The sequence below is a fragment of the Ischnura elegans genome, chromosome 12 (genome assembly GCF_921293095.1).
Source record: "Ischnura elegans chromosome 12, ioIscEleg1.1, whole genome shotgun sequence".
NCBI classification, from domain to species: Eukaryota; Metazoa; Arthropoda; class Insecta; order Odonata; family Coenagrionidae; genus Ischnura; species Ischnura elegans.
The window spans coordinates 16,416,161-16,432,783 of NC_060257.1; the positions used below are offsets into that span (position 1 = coordinate 16,416,161).

Genomic DNA, 16,623 nt, shown 5'->3' on the forward strand with positions numbered 1-16,623 from the left:
TGGCGGTGGTTCAGAAGAGTGGTGGTGGTAGATATAAATGGAATTGTGATATCATGGTGGCTTTTGATGTTGGTTTTATGCTCTAAGTTTCAAAATATAGAGTTTGTTTCGAAGTGTATTGGAATTATTTGTTTATAAAGCAGCGAAGATTTCAAAAAGTTACAACATTCAGCTTAAAAATCGAATGGCGAGCTTGCGTTCACCGTTCTGCTCTTGGTGGTAAACGTTCCCCATGTATCTAATGCCGGTAGGCCGATCATCTGTTTCATTCAACCATACTTCGAACTCGGTGCCTGGTCGAAACTAAACCGTTCGAAGGTGAAACACGTAGTCCCTCCCTTGAGAAACATAACCTGCGTTTCGTTTCGTCCCGGAGTTTAAGATTAGTTTCGACCCGAAGTAGTTCTGACTCCGTTTTCGTTTCGACCCTGGGTTTAGCTCCTCGGGTCATGGGCGTACCCAGCGAGGGGCAGGGGGGGGGAGTGTCCCTCCCCCCCTAGAAGCAAAAATCGTATAAGTCTTTAAGCAAATTCAGAACTGAATTGAAACGAAAGTATTCAACAAATTTTCTTTAAACCCATGAAAAATGATATATATTAACATAAGATATGTAACTAAAATAAAATTATTTTTTCAAGGAAAGTCTCATGAAGTCTCATAAAAGCGCTCTTACGATTTTCTTAAAATGTTGGTTTCATTCACCTTTTCAATGCTGAAATGTCACCACTTGGATTGTGCCCCCCCTGATCATGGCTTATAATCCTGGGTGCGCCCTTGCCTCGGGTTTAAATCCATGTCGTTTCATTTCTACATTTCGCTTCCGGGAACGAAACTATTGAAATTTTACTGGTTTTGACTATCGTTTAATTTTTTTATTGCCATCCCTGCATTTATGCTTAAATTTCCCTCTGTAAATAGATATTTATTTTGTTGGAATGCTCTCTTCGCCCGGGCTATTCTGCTTATAGTCAATCCATTATCTTCAATTTACAGCTACCGCAGTGGCCGATCTATTGGGGGGTCCATCATTTTATTAATTAATTTTTTCAAGGGTGGTGTCTCTCGTTCCGTCCGCAATTGGGCGGAATTCGAGTGAGCTATTGATGGGCCGGGCATTTCATAATTATTGCGGAAAGAAAAGTGGACTGTATGAAACAAAAAAACAGAAAAAAAGATAATGGGCCTGCAGGAGAGCACTGAGTGACTTACCCCAGGTCTCCAGGCTAGAAGCTCCACCGTCAGACGTCTGGATGATAATGGTGATACCTTTTCGACGTTTCGTCGCCTCTTGGTCCCAGGAAAGCAATACATATCAACGAAATATTCAGACAGGTGTCGGGATAAGGGGCAAGTCCCTCGCTGCCCTCTTTAGGCCAAAAAGTAAAATAGACTTAGGGCGCGAAGACCAAACAGGTGGGTCAAGCCGATGCTCACCCCATCTCACGTGGGAGATAGGAGGAGGGTCCTTGGATATCCAATTTACACTAGATAGAATTGCAATTTCGTTCGGACCTCCACTACTGCTGGAATTTTAACCCCCACTTTGCCCCCCCCCCCCTGCCCCTATTCTGGATCCGCCACCCCGCTGCTAAGCAGAGTAAATGTGAGGAAAGGAGAGTGGCAAACACAATGAACAGAAATCGCATATGACTGCATTTGACGAATATTCCGACAAGAGTCCCGATAGGCGCATTCGTCTCCCGTCACCAAGGATACACTCAGAATAACACGATTCCGTCCCTTCCTAGGGATCGCTCCAATGGTGGCGAAAAAAATGACCGTTTCAAGCAAATCACTTTCCGCGATGGCATCCTTTAATTGCGTGAGTTGTACAGGGGGTGAGGGGGGCCAAGCCGATTCTTACCCCATCTCACGTGAGGGGAAATGGGGATCCTGCTGGCAAGCATTAAATAATTTTTTCCGCTAGACTGTGATTCTAAACCGCTGGCGCAGAGGGGGGGGGTTTGGGGGGAGGATTTACCCCCCCTAAGAGCTCAGAGAAATTTTTTAGTTTAATCCATTTCACTTAATTGGATTAATATTACTTGTGAAAAATTAAAAAGAAGAAACTTTCTGCTTTCACATGAATATTTATTCACACATTGTGTGTTGTGTGTGTCCTGGTCAAGGCAAATCATTTCAAAATCATTTGCCTTGACCAGGATTCGAACCCGGAACCCCTGCGGCAAAGCACTCGACCAGAAAACCAGTGATACGGGTTCGAATCCTGATGAAGGCAAATGATTTTTTCTCTGTGGATTTATTGCACAGTAGGTCACAATTCTTCGTTAAAACTATTATGGGTGGCCATCGTTTTAATAAACACCCTTGGGCTTTTTTTCAATTTGGTCAATGGCTTATGCCATTTGCACCATGGGGACAATACCTTTACCTTTTATTTGACGGATGGAGTTGTGTTGGGGACTCTCTGAAAAATGTCTGCCACTGATGCGATATGAACCCAGACCAACTGGGAGGAAAGCCAAAACTCTAGCCAACAAACCAATTTTGATGAATTATTATTATTATTATTATTACAGTATTCTACCGATTAAGATAGGTTTCCATGGAGTGTGCAAGAAGTGATCTGGAAGCCTCCATTTCCTTCCAGCACTGCCTTCTTTAATTCATTGTAAGGCCTAATCCCTTTCAATCTATCTAAAAATCCTATTCTTTTCCGTTCCCTCCCTCGTTTCCCTAACATTCTACCCTCTAACACCTTTTTCAACATCCCCTCCCCGCTAAGCACCAACTCCATCCATACCTTCTGTCTCCTCCGTATCTCATCTAAAAGCTGCCTCTCCTCGCCAACCTTATCCAGCACTTCGTCGTTCCTTTTCCTCTCCGTCCATTTCACCCTCTCCATTCTTCTCCATACCCACATCTCGAATGCCTCCAATCTTCTCTCGTCTTCTTTCCTCAGTGTCCACGTTTCCGCACCGTAGAGAGCTACACTCCAAATCAAATTCTTCACTAACCTTTTCTTTAAACTCTTACATAACGATCCTCTTAGAAGCTCCTTCCTGTTCATGAGCGCCTCAGATGATTTGATAAATAGTACCCTTAATAAAAATGTAACACCGATGTAGGAGTAAGCATATTGTATTGTGGTACAAACATGGTTATTAATTTTCACATGTATTCATTAAGGATTTGGATTATTCTAGCCCTTTTGAGACGGTGGAGTTCTCGCCTTAGCATGACTGCTGTACTGAGATCCAAGAGATTCTTCCGTCCCCTCCGTATGGAGCATTTTTCAAGACATTCATCAAGAAGGGCCTCACGGATAATCACGCACTCTTAGCACCAACCTATCTCGACCCTTCCTAGCAGGGACTCTGCATTATCTCGCACTCCGAGGGTAGTTGGGCTCAAGGGCATACCCAGGATTATAACTAGGGGGGGGGGGGTGGCATGCCATCATCTAGGGGTGGGGGCCAAACCAAGTTGTGACATTAGTTTATGAGATTATTTCCTTGAAAAAATGGTTTTATTTTAGCTACATATCTTATACTAATACATACGAATCATTTTTTGCTGGTTTAAAGAAAATTTGTTGAATGCTTTTGTTTCAATTCAGTACTGATTTTGCTTAAAGACTTTTGTTATTTTTGCTTCTAGGGGAGCAGCTGCCCCCCCCCCCCTGCCCCTTGCTGGGTACGCCCATGGTTGGGCTCCCTCCTTTCAAAGTTTATAACCCTACCATTGGCATTGGTTCGCGGTCAATCATGCTTCGTTTATATGAATTAGCTACGTGGATAATTGTTGCTTGAATGTAAATTGCAGACTTCGAATTGAATTCCTCGTTTGATTCTGAGAATTTTCAAATTTTGAATGAAGCTCTACCATCAATATTAATGAATTTAATGAGGGTAAAGCCCGAGACCCGCAGTGTTGGGTCCCAAAACAAAGACATTGCACACTCGTGACCGTCAAAAAAGGGGGGAGAGCACAGATTCGTATGTTTTCCGCATTCGTTCAGCAGCGTGGGATAGTCTCCGATGAAAATTTGTGGCTTTCATCTCCCAGGTCAAGAAATGCCCAGATGAATATTTTTGTCTTTAGTAGGGAAAAAAAGGTTATGGGGCCGATGAACCATGATGCACGCTTATATTCCTTTGACTTCCCTCCTACTTTTGGCAGGAAACAGGTACATACTTACATACATACATCACAATTAACTTAAGCCACAAAAAGTGGATAGATTTAACTTAAATTTAGTCATGGGAAGGGGATGACTCATAGCAACCACCAAATGAGCCAAGCCCTATATGATGAAATTGTACTAAGGCTACATTTATACATACTTTCTACAGGGCTATACAGCCACTATATCCCTTCCCATAACTACAGAGAAAAGGAGAGTCATCACAAACCTGGTTTAATATTTCATTCTTCTTTATTATAAATATATAAAACTCACAACATAGGCCTGATATAAATATTATATCAAGACTATCAATATAGCTTTAGTATCTGATTAAGTTCAATTTCCTGCATTAGGCTGAGGTGACTAGAAAGCAGAAAATGCTAAGTGTCTTTGGCACTGAGATCTTCATGGCACGGCACTCAATGAAATGGTAATTTTCAGGATGTCATTACCCCAGGTCATTGCTGAAATTATCCTCCAACTGTGAATGAAGAAGAAAAAAAGAGATGTTAGTCAAACCTAAATATGTATTCATGCAAAGGAAAAATGGATTTATCAGAAAATCCCTATCCAAGAAGTTGAATATTTTAGCTATACTCCAAGTATACATTATGTTAGCCTTTCTTCACACAAAAACACATGATTAAAGATTAAATAGAGTCATATTAACCACTATTCAACTTGAAAACAACAAGCTCTGCACACAATCATATTTAAAAACCAGAAAATCTATATGTAATAGTGCAACAACGCGTTGGGGCTGTAACTGTACAAGAAACACCCACTAAATTTTAAAAAATTCCTGTAAGTACAGACAAGGGATTCGAAGAGAAATTCAAGGTATTTCATTCCTCCATACTATATTTCTCTGTATACGAAATTTTACCTGATGATAACTAGTGAACTAGCAGCTAGATTTATCCAATTTTTTTTAACCCTACCCCATATTTTATCAATGTGTAATTTGATTAATTTCTGGTGCATCTCATTTTTTCAATCACAAAAATTTTCGAAAGGCTAAATGTAACAAGAAAAGACTAAAGAAACGCACACTTGCTTTTCCAACTTTTTAATTCACGAATAACTAATAATAAAAAAATAAACAACCAATTAACAAATAAATTATCATCATTATTCTTAATGGAGAAATTCCTTGCAAAGCAGCAAAAAAGAAGTTAACTCACCTCAGCTTTCTCCTTAAGTGCTTCCAGTTCCTCCTTTGTTCCACGCTTAAAGAAACCCATCTGAAATATAAGTAAGAACGTCAATATTAAAGACTGCATGAATTAGCTCCTACAAAATTACCGTATATGTCTGAATATAGTCCCCCCTTTTTTTCCAAAAATGCCTGTGGTAAAAGTAAAGGGGGGGACTATATTCAAACGCATTTTTTTAACTTTTCCTGAAACTGAAGCCTCAAAATTAGGGGGGATCTCTCTATATTCGGAGAAATACGGTAAAACCAGGTAGTAATGCCAGTACAGTTTGCATTATCCCATCACAATATGTCCCTGATGAAAATAAGTGGATTCAAAGAGGTTTCTTTAATTTTCTATTTAGAGGTCAAATGTGTGAGTAGTGATTCTCTCAAAAACCTTTATGGAAAACAAACAGTAGTACAAATGGGATTTCTAAAGGATTTTCTGAGGATTTTAAGTGGTTTTTGGAGCCACAGAGAAATCATAAAGAATCCTTTTGAAATGCTCCAATCGGCTTAATGATTATCAGGATTTCTCTAATGCTACAAAAAGGCTTTCAACATGATTTATCAAGATAACATGGACATAACAGTCGACTTGCAGATGATTTGAATTCGGATTTGCATGTATACCTCATTCAGGTTTCTAACAAATTGCTACAGGTTTTCTGTTGTGCCTTAAGAAAAGGTATTGCATGGAATTTAAAAAAATATTATGCTAAGGGCTTTTAAAAAGTTTGGAGGATTTTTTACACAGTTGATTCAGAAAGGATTTCAAAGAGGATCTCTGAAACCTCTAAAGAAATTTGTTATGGCAATGCCAGAGGTTTTCAAAGTAAGCATTGCAACAGAGTTTTCCAATGTTACACAAATTCTAAGTTAATACAGCCTTCACTAAATTTTTACATGGCCTTTGATGAAAAATCCTCTTGCAATACTCTTGAAAAACACATAAAATTCTCTCATTGGCTCGCAATATTTGTTGGGGGGCCATGAGTCCCAAGTGACAATGAAGATTAATAAAATGTCTGCATTCACTATTGGTCCAAGGGGGTTCTATAAAAGAAAAAATGGTGTATTGTACCTTCATCAGTCCCATAACAATGAGGAAGAGGAGCAGAATGCCACCTGCGATGGCCACAGCTATGATCCAGGAATCCACCGTCCCTTCTCTGAGTTTCCCAAAGAATAGAGTGTGGACATCAACAAAGTCTGGCCTGAGAAGAGAAAGAAACATTATAGAACACAAATAGTTACAGCTGCTAATTATATATGTATTATGACGGCACCCATTAAATAACAGCCAAAAGGTTTATTTCGTTGTGTGTTACATTTTCTTTATATTACTTATTATTGTATGCATTGTATTTGTGTAACTTTTTTTTTAGTGAACAAGTGAATGGTGAATGTAATTGGAAGTTGGTTCGCCTAGTTCCCACTACGTCGTCATTGTTCGTGCCGAGTGCAGACGACGTTAGTGTGGGGAATGTTGGGTAGGTGAAGTGAATAAAAAGGGAAGCAGAGAGAGAGAGATAAGGCAGATAGTGAACGCACCACGACGGAGTTAGCATGCCGAGAGGAGGAAAAGTGGGGGATGGCCTTTTTGGACTATGCTACGCAAGTTCCTTGGCATTGAGGGATCGACATCCTGGAAGAAGTACCTGCCACAATCCAGCAGACGCAATCCACCGTCTTTTTGTCAGAGTATCTTTTACAACTGATCCTCGCCGGAAAGGAAGTGTAAGCTAACCACGCCCCGATTCCCTATTTACCCTAGTGGAGCTTGTTAAAGCTTAATAAGTGTGCTCAAATGCGTGCTTCGTGCTCTCATACATGTAAGAAGAAGAAGGACCTTTTTAGTTAATTTCTCACTCTGCACTATCTACCTAAATTGCCTTGACGATTAAGTCACTTTCTTTTAAAGGCATTGTAAAAGAGTGTTGATATCTCACTGTACATTATCGACCTAAATTACCTTGACGATAAAGTCATTTTCTTTTAAAGGCATTGTTAAAGGGTGCTAAATCTCATTATTCATGATTATTGTAGTTTGTTGTATTATTCAAAGGGTATTTTGTGTTTTGAGGGTTATTTCTTGTTATCATGTTTTGATTTATTAAAAGTCATGTATGTTAAAAGGAAATAGCCCAGGCATCCTGTTATTTAAGGGGGGATTTGTCACCTCATTCGGCAATTCCTCTACAACCCCTCAATTTTATCATTTTATTCAAATCAAACGTCGCTGGTCGCTTGAAATCCAAGTTCCCTACATCTGGATCAGAGGAAAGGAGTGGTGGATGAAGGCTGTGACTCCTCCGACCCAGGAAAAATAATTACGTGTGTGTCGCCCCACTGGCTAACCTCACTCGTCCAAATATCCTCGTAGAGTTTGGAGGGGGGGTTGGGCAAAAGCTTATCCAGGAATTGGGACCGGCACAATATACCAACCACCCTTTTCTGCATTCAATGCCAATGAAAGTCTGAAATTAAATGGCAAGACATGGCTGCTAAACATCTGCAGCATTACTTTGTGGACCCATGATGTAGGAAGTGATAATCATCCTGATACATTCCAGGTTGAAACCTTATTTCTGGCCATAGTTTTGATACTGTTTTGGCACCTTGATAATGGCATAAAGACATGGTTACACAGCATATTGACCCGTAGCAGTTAGGCCTGTATTCTTAGTCGACCCTAAATATCCATCGCTACATAACAAGAGGCCCCTTTTGAGTTTCTCAGTCGACCCTACATAAGTGGTGGGGGTAATTCCATTGTCAAGTTCTCTGAGATGACGGATGATGTAGATGATGGTGCAGTGCCAATTTTCCACTCTGGTTGCATAATGGGACCTAACTATGAGACTAAGAAAAGATGTCTGATAATTTTCGGGTGTATTGTTGGGGCAATGGCTCAAGGTAAATAAACAGTCGGTGTCGTCCGCCAGATCGTGTCGGTACACAGTGTCGAGACCACGGAGGGAAGTAAGGTATCAGTCTGGAATGCTCCAAATGAATTTTCTTTTGGAATGTATGCATGAGAAAATGCTACTTCTTCATTAAGAAATTATAGTTATGCAATTAACATTACTGCAAGTTTATAACTCATTTAGAACATTATCATACACAAAATGTAAATATGTTCCATGCTTAAAAAAGCTCAAATTCAACATCATTACATATAAAGATGAAAATAATTTTGACAGTTCATTTCAAATCTCAAAAAAAAGAAAATCACTACATATTTCACGCAAGAAATTCATGCATAAACCTATTATAGCTTTTCATAAACAGAGGTTACAGTGAAATCATATGCTATATAGCATAATCTGGAAACCTAGATTTATGGATATTGATTCTAAAAATGGGATTTCATCATTTTCCTTTCTATAAATTAATTTTACAATCTAAGAAATCATACTTTAAGACACACTGCTATGACCTAAAAAAGCTATTTTCCTAATTGGGGAAAAAGAAATACTTAAGCCATTCATTACAATATGCACATAAGACAACTCACTTGTGAACACGGGGCTGTATGGAGTGCTTCATACCAAGAATCTCGACTTTCCCAGAGGAGGCAAATAGAATTACATCTTTGTCCTCAAAAACATGATCTGAAATTGAGAAAAAAATCATTGTATACCTATCAAATGGTAATTCACATAAAGATATGTAGAGATAGCTAGACTAAAAGATGAAGATCAACTACAGTAATTCAAAATAATACATGAATGAGTATAAAAACATGTAGATCGGTTTCACAAAACTGCATAATTACAAGCAGGCTAGGTAATTTGGATGTAGCAGATTAGGATAGTACCAGGTTTTTCAAGGAGTTATGTCTTTAAAAACTATGATGAAAAGTGGTTTAATATTACCACTCTGTAATACTCAGTTGTAAGTACAATTTACTTTGTTACTATCATTGTAAGTTGTTAGTGGAACTTATATACAAATACACCAAAAATATATTCCCCAAACAGTACATATTCTAATGCAGGGGCTTAGAATGTACATTGAACAACATCTAATAGGCTGGATTTTGAATCCTGAATATACAAAAAAATATCAGTATCTTGAGGTATCTTTAAAAAGAAATTGGAATCCTAGGGATAGAAACAATTAATTTACAAGAATGGTTAGTAGATAGATTACCAAATTTTATCTAAAAAAAAACAGAATCCAACGAACAAGTATTTTTAAGGCCAAATTTTATAATACTCTCAGGTATTATCTCAATCTTCACCACAGCTATAGGCCATCTCTATAAATGTAAAACAGTAATCAAGATGGTTGGGGTTCACGACTCACCTAAGTTACTAGCAATCACTTTCATTGGAAATACGATGACTCCTCCAGTTTGAGACACTTTCAGTGGGCCAGCATAGCAAGTGATCACCATGCAGCCCTCCTCAGAGTTGGAACAGTTCACGAATAACGTTTTGTTGCTTGGAAAATACGCTGGTGAATATACGTAACCCTGGTCAGTGCTTCTCTTCTCTCTCAAAGGCTGGTCATTGCTTACATTCTGCGATGATTCTGGGAAGGTTGTGGAGAGTGGAACTCCTGTAGGTTGCGTGCCAGTCGCTTTGATTGATTCGCTGTAAAACTCTCCTCCTTCAGCACTGCATGAGAAGGAATGGAGATTCAAGCTTGTCTGGAAGGAAACAAGAAAATATTGAAACAAGGGTAACTTCAGAAAAAGAATAAGACAGAGGTTCTAATCCATCATGAACACAATTCTGAGACCCAAGCAGATCCCAGATAAACGATAGAATTTAACGTATACCCGTAGATATATTGCATTCAAATTGTGGTGATGCAGAAGATTGATGTGGTGGCAATCATATGGATCGACCAAGTGAGCAATGAGGAAGTCCTAAGGTGGGTAGGATAGGAGAGGGGGCTTATGAAAACTTTATGAGGATGATGGAACCACACTGTATCAGCCAGAACCTGGATTTTGAGGCATAATGGCCTGATGAAGACAATCATCAAATGATAGGGAAACGGCAAAAACCGAACCAATCTTAGGATTAAAAATATTATGGAGGCTTCTGTGGTGTTTGCATTGATGGGAGTGTATGAATTAATATGTTCCTGTGGTCAGTAATACATCGGTCAAACATCTAGATCCCTAAAATGCAGAATAGATGAACATTGTAAGCCTGCTTAAAAGAAAAATTTTTGCCTTTCTGCAGTTGTGGAGCACACATGGCCGGAACCTGGGCACGTCATACTATTCCACGAATCAAAAATCATCGCCAAGGAAAACAAATATTTTTCCCAGCTGAAAAGGGAGGCTATAGAAATTGAGAATCACGAGAAGAACTTCAATAGGGAGGACGGCTATCTTTTATCTTCATCATTCAAACGGCTCTTTCAACAATGGAATTCAAACGAATCAAATCAGCGTGTGCCCAGCTATCCTTATAAATAAAGAATTGCAGCTCTGCAGATCATTTGGACCCAAAGATGGGAGCTGGAATGAGTTGACGCAAAATTAACCCGGAAACCATTCATCAATCTTAGGATTGCTGACCAGTGATGATGATGATGATAGCAGTACATATGATAACAAGAAGTTGATATTAATAATAAAGTTTGAAACACTCCATAATTCATTGATTGAAAACAGTACTGTAATACAGAAAATCAAGTGTACAAAAAAGGATATTTTCACCATACATAATGCCTTCATGTCACCAAGTCAACTGAAAGTTATTGATATCAAGAAAGATGGCAATTTTCAGCAATGGATGAAATAAAAGAAATTTTGGGAATGGAGAAGATGAATAATTTGAAAATGATGCTGAAGTTAGTGATGAAAGATAATAAATAGGTATTGTATTCTCACAATTTTGTCCCCCTCTGAATTTGGTCTCCTCTCCTAATTTTGGGGCTTCAGTTTCAGGAAAAAATTTGAAAAGTGTAATTGAATATAGTCCCCCCTTTACTTTTACCATGAACATTTTAGGAAAAAAAGTTACTAACACACTAGGGATTGAGCTACCGAGAATCAAAAATGATTAATGACTAATATGTCAAAACTATTTGCCTCAATAAAAAATACTAAAACTGAAAAACTGCTATTTTTTCATAAAGAAGTAACATCAAATTGATGAAAGGTAATAGTATCACAAAATTAAATCCTTATCGTGAATACAGCTTGGGATCCACTCTGAAATTACACTACACCAAATGATGGTTTAAATACAAAAAACTGAGGCCTACCTGTGGCTGGTAGAGTCTTACAAAATGGTGATTATCCTCTCCCGTTTTCAGCACTGCAGGTACTTCAAAAACCATTTTCACTTGATCAATTGAGCTGGGACCATAGTTGAGAACCTGCAATAAATGACAGCAAAAATTATTTTCTAAGTCAGCACTTTATTTTTGGGCTAAGTATCAATTACAGTATGTATTTGAATAATCCCAGCCAGCACAGTTTGTAAGCTACCCAAAAATCTCAAGATAGCATCTTGTGACACAGGATAAAGATCAGCAAACTAGTGTCATAATCTGGGGTGGTGGGGATATTACCAAAGGCACTAGGGATAGCAGTTGTCTGTTACAGCGTGGATAGCTTAGCATTAAGTCATAAAAATTGCTTAAGTTCCAATTTCTCTCCCGATATATACAATTATTACTGTTGTACAACACAAGGGTTGTCATATTTTGTACCCATCATAAGAAGGCTACCCACACAGCACACGGACACCTTTCGGACATCCGGTGATTGTCCGCCAAGTGGCCTATGGACATCCTACGGACAGCCGAATTCATACAAAATGATGTCCGCTGCAAGTCCGCATGTCAGTAAAAAAGGTGGCCTATGGACGACCTGAAATTGTCCGCTCTGGACACCTTGAGGACACGTTTAGGTTAGGATTGCATTTTGTTCGATACAAATAAATAATAGGTCCAGACAAGAATTTAAATAAATAAGGCATCAATTCCATGCACAATATTTATTTGGCTTCTTAAAATAATACAATGCAAGAAACTACATACATACATATTATTAAATTTTCTTCTTCCCCTGCAACCGCTCCTTGGCGTGCCTTAGCCAGTTTTGGATGGCAACCTCCACATCTTTTTCAGCGGTCATGCTCTCCTGCACTGCTCCTGTAATAATGAAGTATATAAACATTTCATTGTAGCAAGAAATTGTATCTTGTACGTAACAAGCAGATTACATAAGACAGGACGCTACAGTCTTATTAGTCACGTGTTTAACATTCTTAAGGTTTCAAAATTAGGAAACCTGTCCATTAAAGGCTGAATACATTTTACAAACTTTTCTTTAACTTTTTCTTGTTCTTAAATAAGAAAAGATTTTGAGTAAAAATATTAATATGTTAGTAATGTATACATTATGATTAAGAACATTTTTCATAGAACAATTGTTGAACTAGATTTTAATCCCAAATATGAGAAGACTGTTTGCCTGTTAGACCCTGGTGCACCATCTAGAAAAAAATTCTTTGATCCATCCTTGCCAGACAGCTAAGTAGAGGTCTCGAAAAAGATATTGGAAAAAGCATTCAAATGGAGGATAATATTTCTGAACAATTGGTCTCTGCTTGAAGATTATGACTACACTAGAGTGAATTGTGTTACATAAGCTGGAGCTAAGGAAGACTAATGCAGAGGAGCTGAATATGATATAGGAGTAAAGGAAACTAGAAAATTTAAAGGAGGAAGTTTAACTGGACTAGATCTCTTGGGATTAGTGTGAAAACAGCCACACTGATTTGGCACACAAACCACTTAGCTGCATTGGCCGAGATGCAACTTAAAAAAATAGAAACTTTGAAAAACTTGCTGTAGTTAAGGCCATTCCATGATTTAGATCTCCGAATTCTTCCAATCTTAATAATTAAAATAGATCTTCTAATGTAGTCTGGTATCGAGGCAAAAGTGAAAACCTAGCTCACTGGCAATATTCACATTTCGACAGAGACATAACAGGTGAATAGCAGCTAAAGCCTGCTGTGAGCTACTGAAATTTCTATAGCTCCTACAACAACACCGACTTCAAAACATCTTAGTTAGCTAGAGCTACTAGAAAATAGTAGCTTCTGTAGTACTGTGCAACTACCATCCCTGTTGAATAAGTTATCCCATTCTTAAGTTCTACAGGTGTTATACATCGAACTTTTATAGAGCATGAGATCCTTTTCAACCATGTTTTTGGTAATTATACCTCCCATATGCAGAACAAAAATTGTTTTCAAATGTTTGAATTACTTGGTAGTGGAATCTGCATCTGAAAATAATACATAACAATACTATTTTCTCTACCTTTAGCATGGAAGGGTGAACCTTGTATTACAAGATGTTCAATAATTATTTAAATTTACTTTATATGAGCTCCCTTAACAGGAGCAACTTGCGAAAAAAGTATCCAGACCAAAATTATTCCTCCTTGCCCAAACCTATATAATAATCAAACGAATACTTACACCTCTCTCTCATGCCTTGCTTTAGCATGTTCCAGCCAACTCTTCACTGTAACTTCCACACTAGAATTGGTGGCTGTATCGTCCTGGTTCAGAGCAACATCTGTAAAGAATGAAGACAAATAAGTATACAGACAATTATAAGAAGAGAGACATACAAACTTATAAATAGAAATAGGAACTAAATAAAATACAGATAAGGTATTTTTATTCAACTCCACTACATGAAAGCTATAGTCAGTAAATGCCTCCAGGTAAATATATCAGGTTCACGATACTCTACACCAAAATGTGTACCGATGGCTGTACGAAAAGATGCACAAGTTCTATTTTCTGGGTATAAGATTTCATGCAGCAGTTTGAGCAAATAAATGAACCATGTAACATAGCCGTAAGGTTTGTTTACACAATATATCACTTATAATTAGACCTTGTTTAGATTCATCCCAAGTTTCTTACAGTCGTCCTATAGTTTCCACTAAATTAAATGCATGGATGACTAATAGCACAGTTACTTAGTTTGTAGTTAAATTAGTTTATAATTTAGTAGGTTAGCAAAGTTGGGCAGAAAAAATATATTAAACGCTATAAAAGTTACGTCGGCATTGTAATTTTTTAATCCCTAAGCCTTATCTTTACTGACATAATAGATCATTTATTTATTTAGGACCTAAAATCTTTAATTATTAACCTAGTTCCATCAAACAGATAAAGAGTATAAAAACTTTTTGTAAAAAGGCTAAACATTGGTGGTTATCCTATCATAACCTTAATCGCCATATCCTATCATAACCCTTCGACCTGAAGACGCTGGCAGGATAGCCAGCGAAACTGTTGTCAACCAACAATCTGACGCGGAAGAAAACCCTGGAGAAATGCAGAGATCAAACCATCGCCGCGGAAACCTACGCTCTAACATCCTATCATAACATTAATGTTCTTTTTCGATGCGTGCGTGAATATACATATCAAAAGAAATCACACGGTGTACTCCGATTTCAAAGAATTAATAATTTACGTGAAACCTATTAATCATATATGCGTGTTGCAAAATCCCCCGGTTACACGTAAGTACAATTCCTAGTTATATTTATTGCCAAGAACCCTACTTGATTTGATTTAGGAACGGAACCAAACGGACCGTTCGGACAACAAATTCAGCCGTAGCCTACGTTATCAAAACAACAGGTTCTATTTTATACGCTAGCACTTACATTATTTCCTATACGTTCTCGCGTACAGAGACTATAGTACAAGAACTTCCACTTTAAATTATATCATGTAAACAAGGAACAAAAGCGAAAATTTCACCATGAACAACGGAAAAAGACGCTACCTTTAGTTGCCAAGTAACGGTTTTACCGAGACGGTCATGTTGTTCCAAGCAGAGCCATATTTTTCCTCGAGATGTTACAGGCTGAGTTATAAGAAATATAAGGAGCATGCGGAAACACTATACTGCCGACAGTGAACGCCAAGAAAAAATTATTTGGATGTCACATCAAACTTACTTGGAATACATGTAGCTGCATCTTTGTAACCGCCAAACCACCATGCTGTCTCCGGTGTTCCATTCCGGTTCCTCTGTTGGAAAGGAGGAACGGAGGAATGTGGAGAACCATGGGAAAATCTGTATCGCGGAGTAGCGGTAGATTCAAAATTCGTTCGCCACCAAAAAATCTAGAATTTCAATATAAAGTAAAGGTACGGCAGTACTTACCTTCTATTGCCTATCCTTAAATTGGACAATTACAATGTCTAATCTGGGAATGAGGCCATCGATGCCGTGATAATTTTAGGAGAATTCTTAGCATTAAAAATTAAAATGAATTTAAAGCATTATGTTTCATTAAAATACTTTCCAATCAATCGCCTCTGAGATTTTTTAATCCCTAGAGAGTAAATATTAATTAATCAATAAGTTGAAAGAGTTCATTTAACCTGCAGGAATGGAATGTCCCCGAGACGGCTACGCGACGTCGGCAGGACATTGGTACATAATATAAAATTTCAGTAAAAATCGATAAATTCCATTATTCCTGTTGTTAATTTTTGTAAAAGTTGCTAAATTTAAGTAATTTTTATAATCATGAAAGAGTACGGGTTTATTGTTCATCCAACGCTTCTCAACCGTACAACATGCGGAAATTTTTAATTTTTTGAAAATTGCTAAAATTGTTGCTAAATTTGTTAAAACTTTAAAAATTGTTATAAATAATGTAGAGAGTCATAAGTTCGTTCAATTGTTGTTGTTTAACCCGTAAGGCATGTAGAAATTTTTAACGCTCGTAAATGTTACTTAAATTGTTGCTAACTTTGTTTAAACTTAATTAATTGTTATAAACAATGTAAAACTTAAAAATAGCGTACATTTGTTGTTCTTAAACTATAGAAGCGGTAAAAATGTCAAATTTTTTTTTTCGTTAAATAGTTTATAATTTCCTCCCAGAGTCGACCACACTCCAACAAGAGGATTACACTTGGTTACCTAAAATAATCCTCAAAATAACTCTTCCTCCACGAAAAATTTCCTCTTCCTCGATCGGGAGGAAGTATTCTGGCTTCAGAAACGAGAGAGAGTTTTTTTTCTTTCTCCCTTCTCCTATACTCCCTACTCGGAGGAGGATCTCGAGACTTTCTCTCGGAGTTCTTCCTTGAGGAGGTGAGTGTTTTAAGGGGAAACCAAAACTCCGAAACCCTGCATAATGGGACACTAGCTGGACGTCCGCTGGACATCCAAGATAGGACAGTGTGCGGACGGATGGCCAGGACAGCCGGCGGATGTCCTCTGGCTGTCCTGAAAATCC

At 38.0% G+C, this 16,623-nt stretch overlaps 1 protein-coding gene across 1 annotated transcript in view; it reads right to left on the reverse strand.

The window, feature by feature from the left end:
- Positions 1-4,380: 4,380 nt before the first annotated feature.
- Positions 4,381-16,623, reverse strand: part of LOC124169158 (integrin alpha-9-like) — a 60,202-nt gene continuing 47,959 nt past the window's right edge. The window contains exons 19-24 of the mRNA XM_046547666.1: positions 11,586-11,699; positions 9,663-10,008; positions 8,869-8,965; positions 6,433-6,565; positions 5,335-5,394; positions 4,381-4,631 (exon numbers count right to left, since the gene is read on the reverse strand). Coding sequence (XP_046403622.1) covers positions 4,599-4,631; positions 5,335-5,394; positions 6,433-6,565; positions 8,869-8,965; positions 9,663-10,008; positions 11,586-11,699 — 783 coding nt within the window. The 3' untranslated portion in view covers positions 4,381-4,598. The remainder of the gene's footprint in view (positions 4,632-5,334; positions 5,395-6,432; positions 6,566-8,868; positions 8,966-9,662; positions 10,009-11,585; positions 11,700-16,623) is intronic.